This window comes from Dipodomys merriami, unplaced genomic scaffold (assembly GCF_024711535.1).
Source record: "Dipodomys merriami isolate MVZ:Mamm:240054 unplaced genomic scaffold, mDipMer1.0.p SCAF_92, whole genome shotgun sequence".
NCBI classification, from domain to species: Eukaryota; Metazoa; Chordata; class Mammalia; order Rodentia; family Heteromyidae; genus Dipodomys; species Dipodomys merriami.
In genome coordinates this window covers 3,927,446-3,950,664 of record NW_027206535.1, presented here as the reverse complement: position 1 = coordinate 3,950,664, position 23,219 = coordinate 3,927,446, and the positions used below count along the sequence as shown (strand labels likewise).

The 23,219-nt window shown below is 46.0% G+C and overlaps 1 protein-coding gene across 7 annotated transcripts in view; it reads left to right on the top strand.

Moving 5' to 3' along the window:
• Positions 1–23,219, top strand: part of Adar (adenosine deaminase RNA specific) — a 41,941-nt gene that overhangs the window by 4,330 nt on the left and 14,392 nt on the right. For 2 of the 7 annotated variants that reach the window (XM_070013773.1, XM_070013772.1), the window contains exons 2-3: positions 19,058–20,454; positions 22,690–22,873. In XM_070013773.1, coding sequence (XP_069869874.1) covers positions 19,760–20,454; positions 22,690–22,873 — 879 coding nt within the window. In that variant the 5' untranslated portion in view covers positions 19,058–19,759. Of the gene's footprint in view, positions 1–11,560; positions 11,716–13,499; positions 13,595–19,057; positions 20,455–22,689; positions 22,874–23,219 lie in introns of those variants that run through there. The other 5 variants (XM_070013770.1, XM_070013769.1, XM_070013766.1 and 2 more) reach the window with 5 other exon arrangements.

Below are 23,219 nucleotides of genomic sequence, written 5' to 3'. Positions count from 1 at the left end.
CAGCCTCCTGAGTAGCTAGGATTACAGGCGTGAGCCACCAGCGCCCGGCAATAAGTCTCCTTTACAGACCTACTCTTGAGGTGAATAGTAAACTGCCCCTCTATAACCACATGGGATGGCATGTAAAGTCACAGGTAACTACAGCAGGTGTTTTGCATACACGTGTGCTTGCTTGTGTGCTCCTCTCTGCAACCCTTCTAGCATCTTCTGGTTTGGTTTGTCTGTTGTCTGTTGTTATTCTGTGGCAGCATCATCAAGCAGTCTGCATCTCTTCCACCTATGTGTCTATTTGAGTTGCCCTTTCCCACTGCATCTTCTGGTTGATCCTTTTAGATTTGAGTCATATTTCTTCTCCCCAGAGGCTTCCTTGACCTCCTTCTAGATCAATGAGTTGGGCTTCTCTTCTCTCTGCTCCCTGTGCACCTGAGCACAACCCTCTTGTAGACTTTTTGGTTTGATAATTGTGTATTTACTGACTGGTTCTTTACTAGACTGAGCCCCCAGAGGACAGGATGCTCATTGGTTGGCACTCCTTTCTCCTCACCCTGAGCTAGCATTTCTCTTCATAAGGCTTTCATTTAGTTCACTGGCACTGGAGATCTATGTGCCTACTGCTGTCTCTCTTCATTAAAACATAAGCTTCAGAGCAATAGGAAATGGAATTTTGACTTGATTGCTACTTCTGGAGCCTGAGACAGTCCATGCTTGGCACATAGCAGGTAAATATTTGGTAAATCTTTACTATGAATGAATGAAAATCTGACCACAGGAAGGAAATGCTGGCATTCTGTTGATGAAGAGTCCAATGTGCATAATAGATGCAGTGTCACCATGAAGGTCTGAAACTCAGTACTACAGGTCATCTCAGGATGCAGAGCCGCTGACCCTGAGAGGTCAGGACCAGGACAAACCAGCTTGCAAGCCCACACTACTGATTTACTCCCCTCAAACTTTTCTGAACTTGTTTTTTTTTTTAATTTAGTCTCACCATATTGTCTAGGCTAGCTAGGAACTCGTGGGCGTAAGGTAGCTGGGATTACAAAAGTGCACCACCATGCCTGGCTTCTTCTGAACTTGATAGGCTATGTATCAAGACTTTCTTTCAAGCATGGTTGGATCCTGGGGATAAGATTATGTCATAAGGGCCCTCTTTGCCTTGATTTTCTCAAAATCTCTCTTAGTTAATTGCTTTTGCTCACTCTGTGTGTGTGTGTGTGTGTGTGTGTGTGTGTGTGTGTGTGTTGTGTGTGTGTGTTGTGTGTGGTGCTGGTGGTACTGGGGCTTGAGCTCAGAACCTGGGCACTGTCCCCTTGCTTTTTCACTCAAAGCTAACGCTTTACCACTTGAACCACAGCACTATTTCTGACTTTTTTCAGTTGTTAATTGAAGATAAGAATCTCACAGACTTGGGGCTGGGAAGGTGTCTTGATGCTTTCTGTGTCTTGATGCTTTCCCCTTCAAGAATTTATTTTTAAAGTATTTCCTCCAGCACTTACAATGTGCCAGGCACTATTCTAAGCCCTTAGAAATATCAGGTTATTCTGAGACTAAGGCTTGGAGATCAATGTTTGTGACCTCTAAAACATATTTTCTTTTTAAATACTCAAATAAGAGAGGGCTGGGGGTGGGGGGATGGAGAGATCCACAGTAGAAAAATTATAAAAACAGGCTTGAGGTATGATTCAATGGCAGAGGACAAGGCCTTGATTTTGATCCCCAGGACCAGGAATTAAGCAAGACGGGGAGGGAATAAGAGAGAGAGAAAATTCTAAAGCAAATGAGACTTCTTCATCCAGTTCACTTCATCCAGAAGCGGAGTTACCAACACCAGCCTGACTTCTTAAGTTTTGCATACATGGCTAGTCAATATGTTGTCCTGAATCCTCAAAAACGTTTTGTTTTCACCTAAACAGAGCCATGCTGTACATGCCACTCCACACCTGGTGATTTCCAAGCCAACATCAGGGAGCTTCCATGTGCCCACTGGTGTTCTCTGCCTAGGATGTGTGCCGGCATGGGACAAGTGGCCCTTAACCATAGGGGCTGCTTATGCATCTAACTTCAGCTTAAATCTACATCCTCTGGCCTCTCCATCTTCCTGGTTTGTGTTCCATTTTAACTTGGAGGAGACATATGCAAACCACACATCCCCAACAACCGGAGGAAAAAATACATTTTTTAAATGACAAAAGGTTTTATGCAAATAAACCCTTGAGGAAAAAGGATTATTATTGAACCCCACACTTACCCCAAACATCCAAGTTCCATTCCAGCCCAGCTGCAATTTTCTGTTAGAGTGCTGAGACCTGATTTGCTTCCTAAAAAGTGAATATGGGGGCTGGGAAGGTGGCTCAGTGGTAGAGGGCTTGCCTTGCATGTATGAGGCCCTGGGTTTGATTCCTTAGCACCACATAAGCAGAAAAAGCTGAAAGTGGCGCTGTGGCTCAAGTGGCAGAGCGCTAGCCTTGAGCTGAAGAGCTGAGGGACAGTGTCCAGGCCCAGAGTTCAGGCCCCACAACCAACAACAACAACAACAAAAAAGTGAGCTGGTAGCTCAAGCATGTAATCTTAGCTACGCAGGATGCTGAAATGTGAGAATCATGGTTTGCAGTCAGCCTGGGTATGAAAGTCTATGAGACTCTTACCTCTCCTAAACTACCGAAAGAGCCAGAAGTAGAGCTGTGGCTCAAATGGTAGAGCATTAGCCTTGAACAAAAGAAACTCAGGGACAGCACCTAGTCCTGAGTTCAAGCCCCAGGACCCCCTTTACCCCCCGCCCCATGCACAGTGAATATGGATTTAGTATTCTTTAAACTTCTTGGAATGCCTAACCCATAATACATAGGACATAATGAAGTATTTGGGGAATGGGCCCCAAACTCAAACATGAAATTTCATTTATACACATAATCTGATTGTAATTTGTACAATATTTTTAAGTAGTTTTGTGCATGAAACAAAGCTCTGTGGTATAAAATCTTCCACTTATGGAATCATGTCAGAGCTTCAAAAATTTCAGATTTTGGAATGTTTTGGGCCTCAAATAAGCAGATGATAGGTGTCCAGCCTGGGCAGTTTCTACCATTGTAGCTGGCTTGAGCTCCCACTATGTGTCCAGAGTATTTTAACTAAAATAAGGGAAATCTAAGTTGAAGATATAGTATCTCATTTTACTTTGCATTTTGTTGTGATTAAGTGAATTTTTGTGATCTTATTAGCCACATTTTTTCATTTTCAAATTAGTTGCCATTTATCCATTTACTGTATTTTAGTGGTTTTAATAAATCATATAAATGTTCTAAAACAAGAGTTTATGCTTATTGTAAAAAAAAACCTTATTTGCTGTTAATTTTTTTTGTGGTTTATTGTTTGGTATCTAACTTAGGCTTTGTTATTAAGTCTTCACAATCTTTCTGAGAACTGGGAGTGTAGCTCAATGGTAGAGGGCTAGCCTGGCATGAGCATGGCCCTAGATTCAATCCTCAGCACTATAAAAATAAACAAAACCTTCTTTTATTTTTTCTGTAGACATATTTGATCCCTTTCTTTGTAAGTTTAAAAATGTTTTTCCCTCGTTCTGTATTCTAATTTTTTTTTTTTTTTGGGTCTGGTCTTGGGGTCTGAACTCTGGGCCTGGGCGCTATCCCTCAGCTCTTTAGCTCAAGGCTAGTGCTCTACCACTTGGCCACAGCGCCACTTCCAGCTTTTTTCTTTTTGCTTATGTAGTGCTGAGGAATCGAACCCAGGGCCTCAGGCATGCAAGGCAAGCACTCTACCACTGAGCTACCTTCCCAGCCCTGTATTCTAATTTTTATGTGTGACCTTAAAAAGTAAATATTCACCAGGCGTTGGTAGCAGAAGCCTGTAATCCAAGCTACCCAGGAAGCTGAGATCTGAGGACCACAGTTCAAAGACAGACCTAGCAAGAAATTGTATCTTTCTTTCTTTCTTTTTTTTGTTGGTCATAGTGTTTGAACTCTGGATCTGGGCGCTGTCCCTCAGCTCTTCAGCTAAAGGCTTGCATTCTACCAACTTGAGCCACAGTGCCACTTCCAGTTTTCTGGTGGTTTATTGGAGATAAGAATCTCAGGAAGTTTCCTGCCCAGGCTGGCTTTGAACCATGATCCTCAGATCTCAGCCTCCTGAGTAGCTAGGATTACAGGCGTGAGCCACCGGCACCAGGCAGGAAATTGTTTCTAATTCACCACCTGAAAACTGGAAGTGAAGCTGTGACTCAAAGTGATAGAGCCCAGGCCCTGAGTTCAAGCCCCATGACCAACAAAAATAAATAAATAAAGCCAGAGTTCAGTGTTTAGATTTTAGCGGGATATTTGATGAAAATAGTATGCAATATTTTAAATAAAATCAGTTTAATGTGCTAAATGTCTGTTTTAAAGATATTGTTATTACTGTACCATAAAGGTACAGTAATAATAATTTAAATAATTTGTTAGAATATCAAACTGAGATTCAAACACAGATGTTCCCCAAGTTACGGTGGTTCAACTCATGATTTTTCACCTTCTTGATGGTACAAACAGTATATCCACTGAGTTGAAGCCACACTTGCACTTTTCCTCAGCTAGTGGTTTGCCATTCTGCACCCTCTCAGATGCAGTCAGGCAGGGCTGGAATCTGGCCTCAGCTCCAGCTCCAGGTCAACCAAAAAATGAGTAGGGAAACAAACCATACTCCATGGTTGCTGTTGTTAAACTGTTGTGTTTAGCAGGTCAGGTGTATTAAGTCCAGTGTCTCATTTTATTATTTTTGTATTGGTGATGGGTTTATTGAGATGTAACTCCATCGTGTTTCTCATAACTTCATTGTTCTTAGCATTTCCCTAAATTGCTGCAGGAAATGATACTTAGCTGTGAGCTTTAAAGAAATACCACTGGCCTGGCTTGTCTATTTCTCTTACATCCAGCCACCTGCTTTGACTGATACTGCTTCTAAGAGTTTTTCACTTGGTACTCTTGGATTATCTAGAGTTATGATATGATCTGCAAATAATCTGGCTTTCTTTCCTTGTCAATAATTTATCTTATTTCTGTGTTGTGTGGTAGAATATGATGGATTATCCATGTGTGGAAATATATTTAACATATACGTTAAATATCATATCTGTTTCTAAAACCATTGAACATGAGAAATGCTATCAATTTAATAAGATGGGAAGCACTGAATTAAATGTGCATTTATATTGCAATTCATATTCTAATATTGAACATTTTAGGATGGGAAAAGCAGTACATTCTACAATTAAGAAAATGCCAATGGTCAATAGTGACCTTCCTTATTTTATTTCTCATTTAAGTAGTCATGTTTAACTGTCCCACTATTAGCTGTGGATTTATGTAAGACCATATTTGTTGTACTCAATTGTTTACCCTCACACACAGCATATTTCCCCAGCCTCTGTATTTCCTAAACAAGGAGTTGATTCCAGATGAGCAGCACTAAGGAGAAGCTTCGTGTTTGTTTTAAACAGCTTGAGAGCGAAAGGTTGGTCTCTTGCAAGCAGAACCATTCTTCTGCCTACAATTTCTGCCTCCTGTGGATATTATTTGTTAAAGAGAAAATACAGATTCTGGTGTCAAAGATGTGATATAGGGGGTGGGGTTTCCTGTCCAGCATAGAAGCAGGTAGGCCAAGTCTGAAAGGGGTGGGGGTCACACACACTCTCTGTCCTATAGTCTCCAAATGCTACTTAGTAGCCACTGCGGTCTGGGTTAGGGATTGTCTTAAGTATCACAGGACAGGATGTGTGGGGAGGTTTCTAGCAAGTGGTCCCTCATTGTGTGTGAGTCAGGATTATGGGGCCTGTAGTTGGATGTGATGGATCAAATTCATTGCTCTGTAGCTTAAGTGGCTCCCCATTGCGAAATTCAATGTCTCCTGGGATCCCTACTGTCCACTCACTAGCACTCCAGAGGGGAGAGTTAGCAATGGCCATCTGAAGATATTGAGATACAGTGATAGAAGGGGCTGGGAAGGTGGCTCAGTGGTAGAGCGCTTGGCTTGCATGCCTGAGGCCCTGGGTTCGATTCCTCAGCACCACATAAGAAAAAAGAAAAAAGCCAGAAGTGGCGCTGTGGCTCAAGTGGTAGAGCGCTAGCCTTGAGCTGAAGAGCTGAGGGACAGCGCCCAGGCCCAGAGTTCAAGCACCACGACCGACAAAAAGAAAGAAAGGAAGAAAGAAAGAAAGAAAGAAAGAAAGAAAGAAAGAAAGAAAGGAAGGAAGAAAGAAAGAAAGAAAGAAAGAAAGAAAGAAAGGAAGAAAGAAAGAAAGAAAGAAAGAAAGAAAGAAAGAAAGAAAGAAAGAAAGAAAGAAAGGGAAAGAAAAAAAAACTGTTTTGACAAACACTGGCCCGAGTCTGGCAGCTGGAAGCTGTCTTTCAAGGCGAGATGTCCATGTTTGGTTTTTCAGTGAACGCTTCTGAGCCTCTGCTATGTTATGTGTGACATGCCAGGGACTCCCTCATAAGAAAACATTTGTGTAGCTCTGACCTCATGGAACTTGTGGTAAGGGAGACCGACATTATTGTTTTAAGTCACAAAGAAGTATAGAATTACAAATGTAAGCCACTCCAAGGGAGACGTTTTAGAGCTGTGTGCGTGGGGTGGAGAGTTCAGTGGCTTCCTGAGCAAGTGTTGACCTCACTGAGACCTGAAAGATGGATCCCAATGTAGGTGAATAGGGGAAGAAAGGATCAGAGGGAGACAAGACATGGCAGTAACCTGGAGGAAGAAGAGTGGGCTGAGGGTGAGCTGCCGGAGACTAGGGGTGAGAGGAGAGGATGGCAGGGCCAACCCAGGCAAGGCATCAGAAAGACGTTTGCCTTAAGAGCATTGGGAAGCCACTGAGTTATTTTCTTGTCAATAACAAATATGTGATATCATAAAATCATGTCTGCAGCACAAATGTAAGTCATTGAGATGCAACCATGAAAGGAATACATGTGGCCCCATGTGCTTCCTTGAACCGGAGTCTTACCTGTGCTGCTAAAGCTCCCCCTCCTCTCCTGGATGCCATCTCTCTTCCTCCTCTCTCTCTTCTTTTTTTTTTTTTTTGTCGGCCGTGGGGCTTGAACTCTGGGCCTGGGCGCTGTCCCTCAGCTCTTCAGCTCAAGGCGAGCGCTCTACCACTTGAGCTACAGCGCCACTTCCGGTTTTCTGGTGGTTTATTGGAGATAGGAGTCTCACGGTCTCTCCTGCCCGGGCTGGCTTTGAACCGCGATCCTCAGATCTCAGCCTCCTGAGTAGCTAGGATTACAGGCATGAGCCACCAGCGCCCGGCTACCCTCTCTCTCTTCTTAATGGCTGGTTTAACCTTTTCTTGGATGGCCTGATATATGCAGATCTTACTTTCCAGAGATAATTGCCACTGGAAGACTGCACAGGAAGGAAGCCAGAGTTTATGCCTGGTGTTGTCATCATGCAACATATCACCCCGAAAGTTTGCCTACATCTTTATTTCATGGAATTTTTTTCCAATGGGATTGTTTTTTTTCATATGGGGATTTCTTTTCATCTGTTTTGAGCCAGGGTCTGTTGCCCAGCCTAGCTTCAAACCCCTGGACTCAAGTGATCCTCCTGGACAGCTCCTAAAATCACTCTACCCTAGCTTCACAGGATTCTCTCCTCTTCATGGAAAGGGAGAGTTGTGAGCTTGTTAATATCGAAAGAAAGTCCATTAAAGACTAGTTTGGAGTTGGGTACTGGTAGCTCATACCTGTAATTTTAGCTACTGAGGAGGCTGAGATCTGAGGATTGTGGTTGAAAGCCATCCCGGACAGGAAAAGTCCGTGAGACTCTTATCTCCAGTTAACCACCAAAAAGCTGAAAGTGGAGCTGTGGCTCAAGTGGCAGAGTACTAGCCTCGAGCAAAAGATGATGAGGGACAGTGCTCAGGCCTTGACTTCAAGCCCCAGGACTGGCGCGCGCACACACACACACACACACACACACACACACACACACACACACACACACACACACATGCACGCACACGCGCGCGCACACACACACACACACACACACACACACACACACACTAGTTCAAAATGGCAAAGCCTTGCAAAAGGCTTGGAAAGAAGACTGTAGACGCCTAGAAATAGCTGTTGATGCCCAGAAAGTCACTCCACAGAAAGTTCTGCCACAGCCACTCATCTCACCCCTCACCCTTCCCGTTTCCTCCTCAGTCCCCGCTCAAAGGCAGCAGAGAGAGTTGGCAGCACACATTTCCTCTAAATTCTCTTATGAAGTTGGAACAAAAACTAGTCAATTAAGACCAAGGAGAGAAAAGAAAATTCAGCATAGTGGTTGTTTCGTAAATTGGTTTTTCAGTGAATTGGCCATTTGGCAAATTGGCTCTCTACAAATTGTCTGTCAGTGAAATCTGCCTGCTTCCTCAGGAAGCACTGCAGAAACCTGGGCCCAGGCTATCATCAGACCTACCCAGGACAGACTGCACTTGTCCCTTCTACTTCCTGCAAGCTGGAGATGGGACATTGTCTGACGGAAGCTGGGACTGAGCCTCACCACTCCCAGGCTGGGTCCTGGGGAAGAAGAGGAAGAAAAAGCAAGAGTGGATAAGAAGTCTTCCCTTTGAGTTCCAGTTCAGTGGAACCCAAATGTGGACCATTAGCTGAGCCTCTGTGCCAGCCAGAGCTACCTCCACAGTCTTATCAGATGGTACACACAGAACCAACCTAGCGCAGGAGACAGACAGTCTGAATATCTTTCAAGACTTAGTGCATGAAGCCACAGGTATATGAGGGTCACCTTGTAGGGTGTTTATGACTATATATTAACGTGCTATACATTCACATGCAACATTCTACATAGAACAGCTGGCCATTATTTTTACTATTGTTTTGACATCATTAATAAAATGATATATTCTGGGGCTGGGAAGGTGGCTCAGTGGTAGAGCGCATGCCTTGCATGCCAGAGGCCCTGGGTTCGATTCCTAGCACCACATAAGCAAAAAGAAAAAAGCTGGAAGTGGCGCTGTGGCTCAAGTGGTAGAGCGCTAGCCTTGAGCTGAAGAGTGGAGGGACAGCGCCCAGGCCCAGAGTTCAGGCCCCACGACCGGACCCAAATAAATAAATAAATAAATAAATAAAATGATAAATTCTATCATCAGGGTTTTTTATTTATATTTTCAGTGGTGTGGGGAAATCACACCCAAGGTTTGTACATGTTAAGCAAGCAAACACTCCATCATTAAGCTACATCTCCAGAAGTCTAATATAACCTTATAATTTTATGAACTTTATAATTTTATAATATAACTTTTATAATTTTATATGATAGTGCCCACTAACAATGCACCTACAGACACATGCAGATAACGGATAAATACCACCTTCTTTCTTTTGCACTTGGCCACTTTTTGGAGACCTCTGTTTCTTTGGGGGAGTACCTAGGGTTGCTTCTTACTTCCTTATAACTTCAAAAGCCTGTTCTGACCATTAACAGCCATAGAATGTACACCAGCATTGGGACAAGTACAGAACACTAATTTCTGGGCCCACTTACTATTCTGTCTCCCCAAAGCCTCACAGGTTATCAAAATAAGTGGGGTTACTGTGGGAGGACCCTGTGAAATTTGAAAATTAATGTTACCAGTGGAGTAGCTATTGTAAGTAGAATATATAAAGCCCAATGATAATGAAAGGAAACAATAAAGTCACCATCAACTGTAAAAATTGCTTACTGTGTGTTTCTAAGAGCTAGGATAGCATGGGTCTATGTCTATGTCCTCTTCTACAATGCCTTGAGCCAGGTACTGGTAGCTCATGCCTAAAATCTTAGCTACTTGGGAGGCTAAGGATTGTGGTTTGAAGCCATCCTAATTGGGAAAGTCTATGAGACTCTTATCTCCAATTTACCACCAAAAAACTGCAAGTGGAGTTGTGGCACAAGTGGTAGAACACTAGTCTTGAGCAAAAAAAGCTCAAAGACAGCACCCAGGCCCTGAGTTCAAGCCCCAAAATGGGCACTTAATTAATTAATGCCCTGGCACTTAAAACAACTCCTGCTTTTATTATCTCTCTGATAACATGTTGCTAGTTGTGTAAGAAGTATACAGACTGTCCTTGCTCTCGTACTGTGGTCTCTTTAACCAACTTGAAGAGTTCACAGTCATCCATTTTGCTATGGGAAGATAGAAGATCCAACTTGAGATATTAGCCCCTATGTGTGCTAATGTCTGGCCATAGGAAATTGCAGATGCACTAACTGTTGTAAATATGTGTCCCTACATGCAATGAGGTTAAACAGAATCCACAACAAACCAAGTTAATAATTACAAAGCCAGACTAGCAGTTATTTATAGCTAAAAAGCACTGAGAGCAGAATTGGGAGAGCTAAAAGCAGCCCAGTAGCCCTGATGATAGTAGCCCTGATGATGTGTCCTTTCCCACCATGGGAGAAGCCGAGTCCGTAAGGTCATAGATGGAGCTGGAACCTAGCAGTGCTGTGAGAGCCAGACTGCTGTTTGTGCTGAACGAGGAGCCTCAGAAAATTCATCTAATTTTAGACATGAGTCTTAATCATTTAGATTGTCATTAATGAGCAGCCCTAGCATATATACCCCATGTACGCTTATACTCAAGGTCAAATCACAGCTGGCCAGAGGCATTCCCAGCCCCTGTAGAGTTGTTTGTTACAGGAAGAATATTTGTCTTGGGAGAGGATCAGCTACCTCTGTGTTACTGGTGGTTTTTTGTTTTGTTTTGTTTTGTTTTGGGGCCTGAACTCAGAGTCTAGGCCTGGGTGCTGTCTCTGAGCTTTTATGCTGAAGGCTAGCACTCTACACTTGAGCCACAGCTCCACTTCTGGCTTTTTGGTAGTTTATTGGATATAAATAAGAGTCTCACAAAGTATCCTTCCCAGGCTGGTTCAAACCATGATCCTCAGATCCCAGCCTCCTTGAGTCACTAGGATTACAGGCATAAGTCACCAGCACTCGGCTCATTACTGCTGTCCTAATGCACAGGGAAAAAACCCTGGAAGTTTAGGCATCAATGAATTAATAGTGGAGGGGGAGGAAAGATGGTTTTCACTGTGTTTATTCTATTTTCTAAATGTTTCCACAATAAATGAAAAATACTGCTGGGCATCGGTAGCTCATGCCTGAAACTAGCTACTCAGGAGGCTGAGATGTGACAATCACAATTCAAAGCCAGCCCCGGCAGAAAAGTCCATAAGACTCTTATCTCCAATAAACTACTCAGAAAAAGCCAGAAGTGGCACTCTGGCTCAAGTGGTAGAGCACTAGCCTTGAGCATAAAGAGGTGTCCAAGCCCTAAGTTCAAGCACTAAGACTGCAAAGAAAGAAAGAAGAGAGAGAGAGAGGGCTAGGGGAGAAGAGAGAAAAGGAAAGAAAAGAAGAAAATTACTTGTGGTTAATTTTTTAAAGCTTCTTCCAATTCAAGTCCAAACAATAGAATAGCACAAATATTTTGGTCACCTGCCCACCACCCTAGGGGAGTGAAAACAATTACTGAGCAGGGGGAGACGACAGGTTTATGAATCAGTCGGTCTACAGTTACTTGTGCTGCTAAGATTAAATGACAGTGGCAGTTGTTCTTCTTTCAAGGCTTGACCTGACACTGTTTAGGAAAGAAATTTCTCTTTCTGCTTTGGTGCCCTCGTCCTATGTTGAGAGGTTTTCAGACTGTTTACCCTGAAGGCAAGAAAGCAGAGGTAAGAAGTATATAACTTATCTTAATCAAGTGGGGAAATGGGCTGGAATTGTACCCTTTTAAAATGGTAAAATGCAGAAGATGTATATGTATGTGCAATGTATATGTGAAAAACATGTAAGCAAACAACCAAATGAATGATTGAAAAACCACTACCCAAATAAGAACTAGAACATTGCCAGTACCCAGAATATTTCTTCCTAGTCAAAGCTCCCTCCACCCTCCCTCGAGGATACCCCTAAAGTCCTCCTGTCTTCTATGCAGTGTTTGTTACAATTTAGTTTTGCCTGATTTGCATAAATAGTATGCATGTGGATTCCCTCAGCATAGTAGATAAGTACCTTGCTGCCTGTGTTGTAGCTCTTTTTTTGTTGTTGTTGCTGTATAATATTACAATATAAGCCTATGACACTATCTACTTCCTTTTTTTTTTTTTTTTTTCTGTCGGTCATGGAGCTTGAATTCTGGGCCTGGGCGCTGTCCCTCAGCTCTTCAGCTCAAGGTGAGCGTTCTACCCCTTGAGCCACAGTGCCACTTCCGGTTTCGTGAGTGGTTTATTGGAGATAAGAGTCTCAGAGTTTCCTGCTCCAGCTGGCTTTGAACCATGATCCTCAGATCTCAGCCTCCTGAGTAGCTAGGATTACACAAGTGAGCCACCACTGACACGCGGCTTTATCTACTTCATTTTTTACAAACGTTTGAGTTATTGCCAGCATGAGAGGTTGCTATAAATAATGCACTCTAGATTTCTTATGTGTGTGTGACTTGCTCTCTGTGTAAAAAGACTGAATTGCGATTGTGTATATTTTCCTCTCTCCAGGAAATGGCAAACTGAAATCCTGCAGTGACCAGGGCCTCCCCTGCAGCCCCTCCCACCTAGTGTGTCCAGCTGATTCGTGGTGCCGCCCAGGGCTGAGGGGAACTCACTGCGGCTTCCCTGTTACTTCCTAGTTCAAATTTCCTCTTGTGAAGAACTCTTTTGCCCATTCTTTTCCTTACTGAGCACTCTGTTCTTCATTCCAACTAAGCAGCCTCTCAACATCACCATGCAGGGGGTGCAGGGCTGCTTGATTGCCCTGCGGAGAGCACTTGGCCGCTCCAAACTCAGGAACATAAGCGGATCGTGCGCAATACTAGTGATCATTGAGCCATCCACCCGCACCCCAGGCAGAAAAATGAGAGGGTGAGGGTCAATTTGTGTGGCATCGTCAGTGCTGAGCACAGTATCTAGTGCATATTGAGTGCTTTGTAGAGTTGTGTTGCCCAGTTGAGGCATTTTCAGCGTGAAAGTACGGTTGGCGGGGAGCTGAGTCGGTGTGCGTGGGAAATCCGGCCGGAGTGAGGAAGGCCTGCCCAGCCGGGACTGTGCGGTCCAGGCAGGCCGACGCGCAGGGATCGCCAGGCCCCAAGAGAACCGGAGACCAGGGTTAGGCAGGAATGAATGAGGTGGAGACTGGCGTCCAGGTCGAGCCGGGCGGGCGGGAGGAGGATCTTTCCCGACTGCTGTTGTCCTCTTGCTGGTTTTTACTTCTTCGTGCCGGGGCGACGGGGACGGGGTGGGGTGCGCCGCCGTGAGCACTTGGTCCTCCGATCCCCACCTCGGGGTCTCGGGACGGGATGTGGGGAGCCGGGAGTGGGGACTCTGCGCGGCGCGGCGCCGGGGCCCGGCCCGGCCCCTCCCCTTGGCCACAGTTTCGTCCTCCCGGGAAACGAAAGCGAAATTGAGCCGGGCCACCGGGCGGGGAGGCCGGGCGGGGAGGCCGGGCGGTGCGCGGGCGGTGCGCGGGCGGTGTGCCCGCGGCGGGCTCCGTTGGGACCGGCGCTGCGGGGCTGGCAGGGCCCGGGGGGGCTTGGCGCGGGCCGCCATGGACCCGAGGCAGGTAAGATCACCCCAGCCATGGGCCATGGGCTTCGCCTGGACTCCTGCAACACCGGCGCTTGTCGTGGTGGGCGACCGCTTGGGCGTCCCCTCGCCAGACAGAATCGTCCTTCGCGGGGTGTGTGTCGAGTTAGTTAATTCTGCAGCCAGAACCAGCCTCTGGGTGGGGGGCCCAGCGCACTCAGGACACCCCTCCCTGGCTTCCCCCAGCCCCGCTTAGCCCTGCCTGAACAACTTGTTACTTTCAGTGGCCCTCCTCTCTTCACCCGTACCAGCACTTGGGAAATTAAAGATAGCCCGTAGTAACCTCTAGGAGGAAATCTGAAATCACTTTATTCATTATAGCTAAGAACCGGACAAACACAGGTGGCCTTCAACAGGTTAGCTCACTCGGGCCCCTGGGTGCGGTGGGCCCAGCCGAGAACCCAGGCTCCCAGGCCGCGTCCCTGTCTATGGCATTATGGAAAAGCCACAGAGGCAGTTGGACAGGGGTGCCAGGGGCCGGCTGTGGGGGAAGTGAGGGGCCATAGGCAGGCAGGAGCAACCTGCCTGCCTGGAAGTGCTCTGAATCTTGGTTCTGCTCCTGGTTGTTAAAAATCAGAGCTGTCTCCTTTAAAAGGGTAAGTCTTGGGCTGGGAAGGTGGCTCAGTGGTAGAGCACTTGCCTTGCATGCATGAGGCCCTGGGTTCAATTCCTCAGCACCACATAAGCAAAAAGAAAAATAAGCCGAAATGGCGCTGTGGCTCAAGTGGTAGAGCGCTGGCCTTGAGATGAAGAGCTGAGGGACAGCGCCCAGGCCCAGAGTTCAAGCCCCACAACTGACCAAAAAAATAAAAAATAAAAGGGTAAGTCTAGCCGGGCTGAGCAGGTGGCTCACACCTGTAATCCTAACTACTCGGGAGGCTGAGATCTGAGGATTGTGATTTGAAGCCAGCCCTGGTAGGAAAGTCTAAGAGATTCTTATCTCCAGTAAACTACTCAGAAAAAGCTGGAAGTGGACTGTGGCTCAAGTGGTAGAGCACTCGCCTTGAGAAGGGAGAGGTTCAGGGACATGGCCTAGGCTTAGAGTTGAAGCCCCAGGATGGGCAAAAAAGGGGAGGGGGGTGGTAAGTCCTAACCATAGGCACATTGCCTTGATTTTTCAAGAGTTGTTATTAGTTACAGTAGCTAATTCGTTATTATTTGAAAGTTATTGTGTATGTGTGTATCTATGTATATTTTAAAGTCCTGCTTTAAAATGAAGGAAAAAACATATCTTCATGGTGCTCATAATGTAGTAAAGGCAGAGTGACTTGTCTCTTGATCCTGGACAAGAGGCCAGATTGAAGTGAGACGTGCAGCAGTGGGTGTTCGATGAGTTGGTACATAGACAGTTTTCCCAGTTCCTGGACCTGAAGTGGGAGAGAAGTGGCCTTGAGAGACTCCTGGAGGAGAGGTCACCATGGGCTCAGTGAATATGTACCTGGCTGTTCTTGGGGGGTGGGGGGGAGGGACTCCAGGGACTTTAGGAGTAAGAAGACAAGATTCCTTCTCCCTCCCATCTTACCTCCCCTAAAATAACTATAACAACTTGTTTTCACTTCTTTCTTTTCTCTGTGCCCATTCTGGCATGCACAGATATCACCTTGGTGCTTCCCCCTTCTCCTTTTGTTTACACAAGAGATTATGATGTACAAGTACTCTGCAACCTGCACCTTTTGTTGTTTAACATAGTCCTACATTTTCTCTAGACAAAAACAAATAGGTTTATCACATAATTTTTAAAATTATGTAAATTCGGGCTGGGAAGATGGCTCAGTGGTAGAGCGCTTGCCTTGCATGCCTGAGGCCCTGGGTTCAATTCCTCAGCACCCAGGCCCAGAGTTCAGGCCCCACGACCGGACCCAAAAAAAAAAAAAACTATGTAAATTCTGTTTCATAGCAGGCATATATTATAATTTATTCAGCTCTTTTATATTTGCCAGATTTTGGCTGAACATAGCTGCTTAAATCTAAAAAGCCTTAGTTTAGCTAGAAACAAAGTTGTTTTTCCCAAGGTCACTGAAATAGCTGATTGGGAAGTGCCCAGGATTCAGCTATGTGAGCACTGTATGAGGTGGTAGGCACGACATAACCCTACAACTACCTGTTTAGAGGTGGGAGATCGAGGAGGGTGATCTGGTTGCAAAGACTCCAGTTTCTAGCACTGTTGAGGTAGGAGGAGAATGGGCCCATTGATAGCAGTGACACAGGAATGGGAGGAAAGCTGGCTTGAAAAAAACTGCAAATTCAGGAATGTGGCATTTGCACTGATGGTAGGATGTATGAGGGGAAAATATCTAGATAATTGATCCACATCTGAAGCTCCAGCTGATAATGGCAGTTGGAGGTAGTAGAATTGAGTTGTTTAAGAGAGCTAAAGGAAGAAGTCCATAGACTCTTAGGGAATATTTATATATAAAGGGGTGGGAGGAGAAGAAAGGGACAGAAACAGACAGAAGGAAGAAGAGTTGAGAGGAGACCTTTGATGCTGAGTCACTAAACCCTGGAGGAAGAATTAAAAAAAAAAAAAGACAGCTCAATCTTCAATGAGCTGATATGTGTTCATTAAACTTCATTATCCTAACAGTGGAAACCCAACTGAGGTTCAAGAAAAAGCATGTAGACCTAGTGGTATGGTGGTGCACACCTGTTATCCCAGCTGCTTAGAAGTCAGCGGTAGGACTGACATTTAAGGCCAGCCCAGGCAAAGTTAGCAAGACCTTATCTGTAAAACCAACTTTTTGTTGGTGGTAGTGATCATTAAGCTTGAACTCAGAGCCAGGGCATTGTCCCTGAGTTCTTTTTTTCCTCAAGGCTAGCACTTTACCATTTTGAGCCACAGCTCCACTTCTGGTTTTCTGGTGGTTAGTTGGAGATGTGTTTCTCGAACCAGCACCAGGCTTGCAAAACAAACTTTAAAAAAAGAAAAAGAAAAAAAAAGGCACCAGATGCCAGTAACTCAGTCCTGTCATCCTAGCTACTCCGAAGGCTGGAATCTGAGGCCACAGTCTAAAGCCAGCCTTTGCAGTGAGACTTGTATCTCCAATTAACCACCAAAGACCCAGAAGTAGACCTGTGTCTAAGTAGTAGAGCACCAGCCATAAACAAAAAAGCTAAGGAACAATACCCAGGCTCTTGAATTCAACCTCCAGTACGAACATGTACACAAACACCCACATAGCAAGAGGATTGGGAATGTGGCTCAAATAGTAGAGAGCTTGCCTAAGAAGTACAAGCCCTTGGTTCAAATCCCAGTTAGCCCACCCCCTACTCCACCCTCACTCCCCCCCCCAAAAAAAGAGACAGTGCGTGTGGGTCCTGTTGGCACAAGCCAGTGTCCTTTTCCATTGCCATTTGGGATCTCAGGGGAAGAAAGGAGACAGTAAACCTTGAGTATAAATGCACACTGACTGGGAGGGCCAGACAGCCAGGAGAGGGAGTATATGAGACCAGAATGGGGAAAAAATGGGGGTGGCGGGGAGAGACTGCCACAATAGGATCACAGTGAGGAGCAGGTTCCAGCAGAGGTAGGAGTAGAAGTTGTCGAAACACAGAGAAGTTACCATCAGAAAAGAGCATGGTCCCCAAATGGCAGTCCATAGCCAAATCTAGCCCTCTACATGGTTTTATAAATAAGGTTTTGGGATATGAACAGTATTAACAAAGCTTTATTTATTTTGTGTGGCTGCTTTCTCACTATAATGGCAGAGCAATTTAGTCCTTCCCTGAAAAGTTTGCCAGTGACTAGAAAAGAGTTTGAGTGCTTGGTGGTAGCCTGGATTAGAGCAAGAATGACAATGAAAAGGGAGCTGGAGAAGCTGTCATGCGCTGAAGGTGGAGACGGAAGATAGGAGCCCCATAGCCAAGCTACCATGATGTTGGGGAGAATGCTAAAATCCACTTGTTATGATGGGGTGGGTGTAGGGGGCAGAAGGGACACAGCTGCCCCTGTAGTCTTCAGGTGAGTCAGAGAAGGGTACACAGAAACATGCTTACTGCATGCTCTCCTCCTAAGTCTCCAAGCTCCAGGAAAAGAAATATTCTTCTAGTCCTACCAGTACCTCCTGCCTCTACCAAACAGCACTGGGGAGAAGCTGAATGCTACACTGTGGGTGGGCATGGGAGGGCACAGCAGCTTATAAATGTCCAGCTGCATGGGAGAATTTGGGGTCTGATGTCTGGATGCTCAGAAAGACAGACAGTGGAGGCAGCTATTGAAGTAGCTGGGGAAGGCAGTATTGGACTGAGCTGAGGTAGTAAGAGATAGGCCCTGCCAGCCTCACATGTCCAAGTAAGCGTGGATGTGTTGGAGAAAGTGCCAGGTATCCCTTCTTAGTATCACATTGAAGTGGGAGGACAATGTGTCACTTTTATAAAGAAACCCTCCAGCTCCCCTAAAACTAAATCCTGCTCTCCCCAAATGGGCAGTGGAGCACAGATGAATCTCTGAAGTCTGCCAGTGTGTTGCATTCCTTTACAAACCAGGACTGGGGATCAGTTATAGTCAGTCAAATTTCTTTCTGTCAGTGTCATCCAAATACCAGATTTTAGATACGAAGGACTTGTGTGGTGACCAGGAAGGATGATCTAGACTGGGTTTGGCAGCTCACATCTATAAGCCTAGCTACTTTGGGAAGTGAAGAGTAGAAGGTCATGAATACAAGGCTATCCTAGGCAAAGACAGAGAGACCCTTTCTGAAAAACAAAAGATTTGGCTCAAGTGACAAAGCTCTTGCCTGGCATACATGAGGCTTCAATCCTCAGTACCATGAAAAATAAAAAGAGAGGTGATTTCAACTATTCTCTAGTCCCCACCCTCCCTTGCCATCCTAAGGATTCTGTTTTTGTCTGTTTCAAAACAAAATACGATTTGCTTGTTTTTCTTATTTTTAGAAATGTAATTTTTTTTTGGTAAGTGGAAAGGTTCCTTCTCGATCCTTAAAATTCCATTGCACAGGAAGGAGTAAAATACATCACTGGGAGGCTACACTGAGCATCCAGCCGTGTGTGTCTGGCTTCCCACTCCCTTCTGTGTCCCACTGATAATGGCCCCTAGATAGTGGTTAAAGATGTGTGTGAGGGGCTGGGAAGGTGGCTCAGTGGTAGAGTGCTTGCCTTGCATGCATGAGGCCCTGGGTTCGATTCCTCAGTACCACATACACAGAAAAAGCTGGAAGTGGGTGCTATGGCTCAAGTGGTAAAGTGCTAGCCTTGAGCTGAAGAGCTCAGAACAGTGCCCAGGCCCAGAGTTCAAGCTCCATGACCAGCAAAAAAAAAAAAAAAAGATGTGTGTGAATCACCACAGCTAGGATATGAATCTGTGGCTCAGTCAACTGAGCCCATTAGGAAATCAGGAGCTACATCTTCAAGGATGGGATGGAACACCACAGGTCTACCATTGCAGCCCTAACGCTACCCTTTTCTCCCCCATCTTGTTCTGCAGGGCTGTTCCTTCACCAGATACCACACCCAACCCAGTCAAGGCTATGAGCACAGCAGGCACAGATGGCAGCAGCCACAGCCAGGATCTTACTCTAATAGTTTCCAGCTCCAGCAAATAGAGTTTCTCAAGGGACAGCTTCCAGAAGCACCTTTGATTGGAAGGCAGACATCATCACTACCCCCCTTCCTCCCAGGATTCTGGCCAAGGTTTCCAGGACCATCTGCCCCAGGCAGGCACCAAGAGATCTGGGGTGTCCCCAGGGGTGAACATCTCAGAAGTCAGGGGCTCCACATAAGACCCCAGCTTCCTTTGCCATGTGGTGGGGTTTTGCCACCTACAGGTGTTGAGAGGCTCTCCTCACACTTCCAGGAGCTGAGCATCAGCCAGGATCAAGAGCAAAGGATCTTAAAGTTCTTGAAAGAGAAGGCTACCACAGTGCATGAGCTGGCCAGGAAGCTCAGGGCCCAGAAGAAAGAAGTCAATCGAGTTTTATACTCTCTAGCAAAGAAGGGTAAGCTGCAGAAAGGGACAGGAACACCCCCTTTGTGGAGCATCACAACCTCATTTCAGGCTCAGGACCAGCCCAACAGTGTAGTGAGTCCAGACAATCAAAGCCAGGGTGCCCCAGACTCAGAGCCCAGTTTGAAAGCTGAAGAGGAAGACCCCACATCTGACTTAGAAGATCCTCCTGAGTCTTTTGATATGGCTGAGATCAAAGAGAAAATCTGCAACTACTTGTTCAATGTGCCTAACTCCTCTGCACTGAATGTGGCTAGAAGTATTGGCTTCAGTAAGGCCCGAGATGTGAATACTGTGCTGATTGACTTGGAAAGGCAGGGTGATGTCTACAGGCAAGGAGCAACCCCTCCCATTTGGTACTTGACAGACAAGAAGCGAGAGAGGATGCAAATAAAGAGAAATACACACAGTGTTCCTGCAGCTACTCCAGCTGCTGTCCCTGAGACCCAAAGAAACATGGCACTCTCCACCTGTCACTTACCCCCATCAAATAAGATGGTGACCACAGCAAAAATGGAGAATGGGCAGGGACCTGTCATAAGGTTTGAAAGCAGGAAGGAAGGCAGACCAATGAGACTGAAACCACCTGTCTATCACAATGGCCCATCAAGAGCAGGGTATGTTGACTTTGAAAATGGCCAGTGGGCCACAGATGACATCCCAGATGACTTGAATAGCATCCGTGCAGGTGAGTTTCGAGCCATCATGGAGATGCCCTCCTTCTACAGCCCTGGCTTGCCACGGTGTTCACCCTACAAGAAACTGACAGAGTGCCAGCTGAAGAACCCCATCAGCGGGCTATTAGAGTATGCCCAGTTCGCTAGTCAGACCTGTGAGTTCAACCTGATAGATCAGAGTGGACCACCTCACGAACCTCGGTAAGAGATTCCCCAAGAACTGTGCCTAGTGTTGGGTCAAGTGCTCGATCCTGCGCAGTCTCAGCTGACTTATGAGCAATGTCCCTTGGTAGCCCTGTCTTTTCCCTCTTCCTTTCCTGCTTTTTGGCTAACTCATCCTTGCTTGCCCTTTCTCTGGGTTTTGTTTTGTTTTGTTTTTTGGGGGGTCCGGTCATGGGGCCTGAACTCTGGGCCTGGGCGCTGTCCCTCAGCTCTTCAGCTCAAGGCTAGCCTACCACTTGAGCCACAGCGCCACTTCTGGCTTTTTTCTTTTTGCTTATGTGGTGCTGAGGAATCAAACCCAGGGCCTCATGCATGCAAGGCAAGCGCTCTACCACTGAGCCACCTTCCCAACCCTTTCTCTGGGTTTTGATCAGGGAGCATAGCTCAGGCAGCCAGAATCTTGGCTGAGCAATGGGGTGCTGAATGTTGACGGGAATGGAGCTTCTTTAGAAGTGCTTGGCTTTTATGCATTCAAGTCACACCTGCCATCCTAAGGCCAGAGATAACATAGTAGCTAACCCCCTTCCACCACTTCCTACCCTTTCCCCCTATTTTTGGGAAAGGGGTCCAAGAACAGCTGAGTCAGGCAAGCTGCTTATGCAGCCTGAGAGTGGTTTGTGCTGCAAACAGGTAGAACCTCCTCCAAACCCCCAGCTCAGCTGCTAGGGGAAGGATGTGGACAGCATGCACAGCTACCTGCCTATCAAAGGTGGTGGTTTAGTTTTACTCCTTTCTACACAGATAGTTAGACTAGTACTTGCTCCTAAGCCAAGAAGTCAGAAATTCCCTCACTCACACAGCTATCAGGCCTTGTACTATAGCACCCTACAGACCAGGAGACAAACTGAAAAGGGCAAGTAAACACAGAAAGGCACTCTTGAAGGGCTTAGCAGGAAGCTGGAACCATTGAAGCTGAATGGCTGCAGGTTGCCACTAGAGGACGAGGGAATGCCAGCAGCCTTTATACCATCACTTAACAGTGGAAACACATCCTAAGTGGAAATCACCGTTGGGTGGTTTCATCCTTGTAACAAGCATCATAGAGTACATTTATATAGACTAAGACAGCTGCAACATCACTAAGCAATCTGATCTTACAGGACTACTGTTGTACACGTGATCCATCCTTGGCACAAATACCATTGACTAAAACATAGTTCAGTAGCACAGGCTTGTTTCTAGGGGTGATGACCCCTCGATATGGCCCTATTCCTTATTCAGCCCTCATAGTGGCACCGAATTGGCATTACAAGGGAGTTGTCAAAAAAAAAAAAACAGGGTATGTCTTTCCAAAAGCTTGTCAGGGTCGAGAGTGGTTTATTTCTTTTTGGGAACCCCTCACTTGCTTCCTTTTCCTGCCATCCCCCATTCCCAAAGGTGGAGGTCTTACAGTTCATTATTCTTTAGACTTCAGCTATAAGAAACACTGATACCATATTCAAATGTTTCCAAAGTAAGAAGTTTGACCTCCTTTTCTAAATGAAATCCCAGGAGCAAAGAGCTAAACACATTTAAAGTGTTGAACGAAAGAGACTACGACTGAAGTCCAGTGACCTTGAGCAAATGCATTTTGGTTTTTTTTGCATAACATCTCACAACTCAAACAGTGAGAACGATGTACCTAGGGGTAAGTAGGGACATGCCCTCCCTGCCTAAATAGCAGGCATCTGTCTTCCAGAGGCAGCTTCCTACCCTTCCTCCTACCCACTTCACCTAGTTCACACAGCAGTTCAGGCCTTGCCCCATAGGATCCTACAGATGAGAAAACTTGTTCTCACAGCTCACTCCCTGCTTTGCCCTCTCGTCACTTAATAAGGCCCTGCTAAGTGGCAGGTGCTTGAAGCTATGGGTGTCTGCAGAACATGAGACTGGGCTATGTGACACCTTCGCTTCACTTTTAGGTCCTCCCTAGAAGAAGCTCGTCCACCACATGCTAGCAAGACTGTACTGGTGATTTTAGCCACTCACTTTTGTACAAACTCCACCATATTTCATTGTTAAGAGATAGTGACTATTGCCTGTGGCTGTGCTTAGGCTTTAAGGTGAGTCAGGCTGAGATCCCAATAGAACAGGAATTCTTTGGCCTGCCCTTCATCTCCTCCAGAAGCCAAAAACCCCTTAGTGTAGCAGAACCTTCTAGGATGGACATCTCTTTGGAAAGAGCAGAGGGATAGTCTAGCCTGGTGTTCATATGTCTAATCACTTTCCACTAAGATTTAAATTCCAAGTTGTCATCAGTGGCCGAGAGTTCCCTCCAGCCGAAGCTGGTAGCAAGAAAGTGGCCAAGCAGGATGCAGCACTGAAAGCCATGACAATTCTGCTTCGAGAAGCCAAAGCTAAGGATGGTGGAAACCTGGAAGACTTGTCCTGCTGCTCCTTGGAGGATGAGTTGGAGAAGGTGGGCGGTCCGTTCACTTTCCATGTCTGATCTGTCAGGATTTTAACTAGACTTCTTGAAGCCCCCTAGCCTGAACACTACCTTTCCAAAGCCGCCCCCAATCCTTCCTTCCTCCCATACTTAGCTCTTCTCCTGTCCCCCTCCCAACCTGACGAGATTTACAGAATGCCAGGAGTCGAAAGAGGTCTGAGGACCACTGCGTCCACCCTCCTGTGTCATGGGACAACCTACTCCTTCCTACTGGGCCTAGGATATCCCAGCAGCCCCTCATCCTCTGGAAGCCACCCTAATATTTCTTTGTTCAAGAGAAATTCTCTCATCCTCATCCCCTCTGCTGGAATAGGCT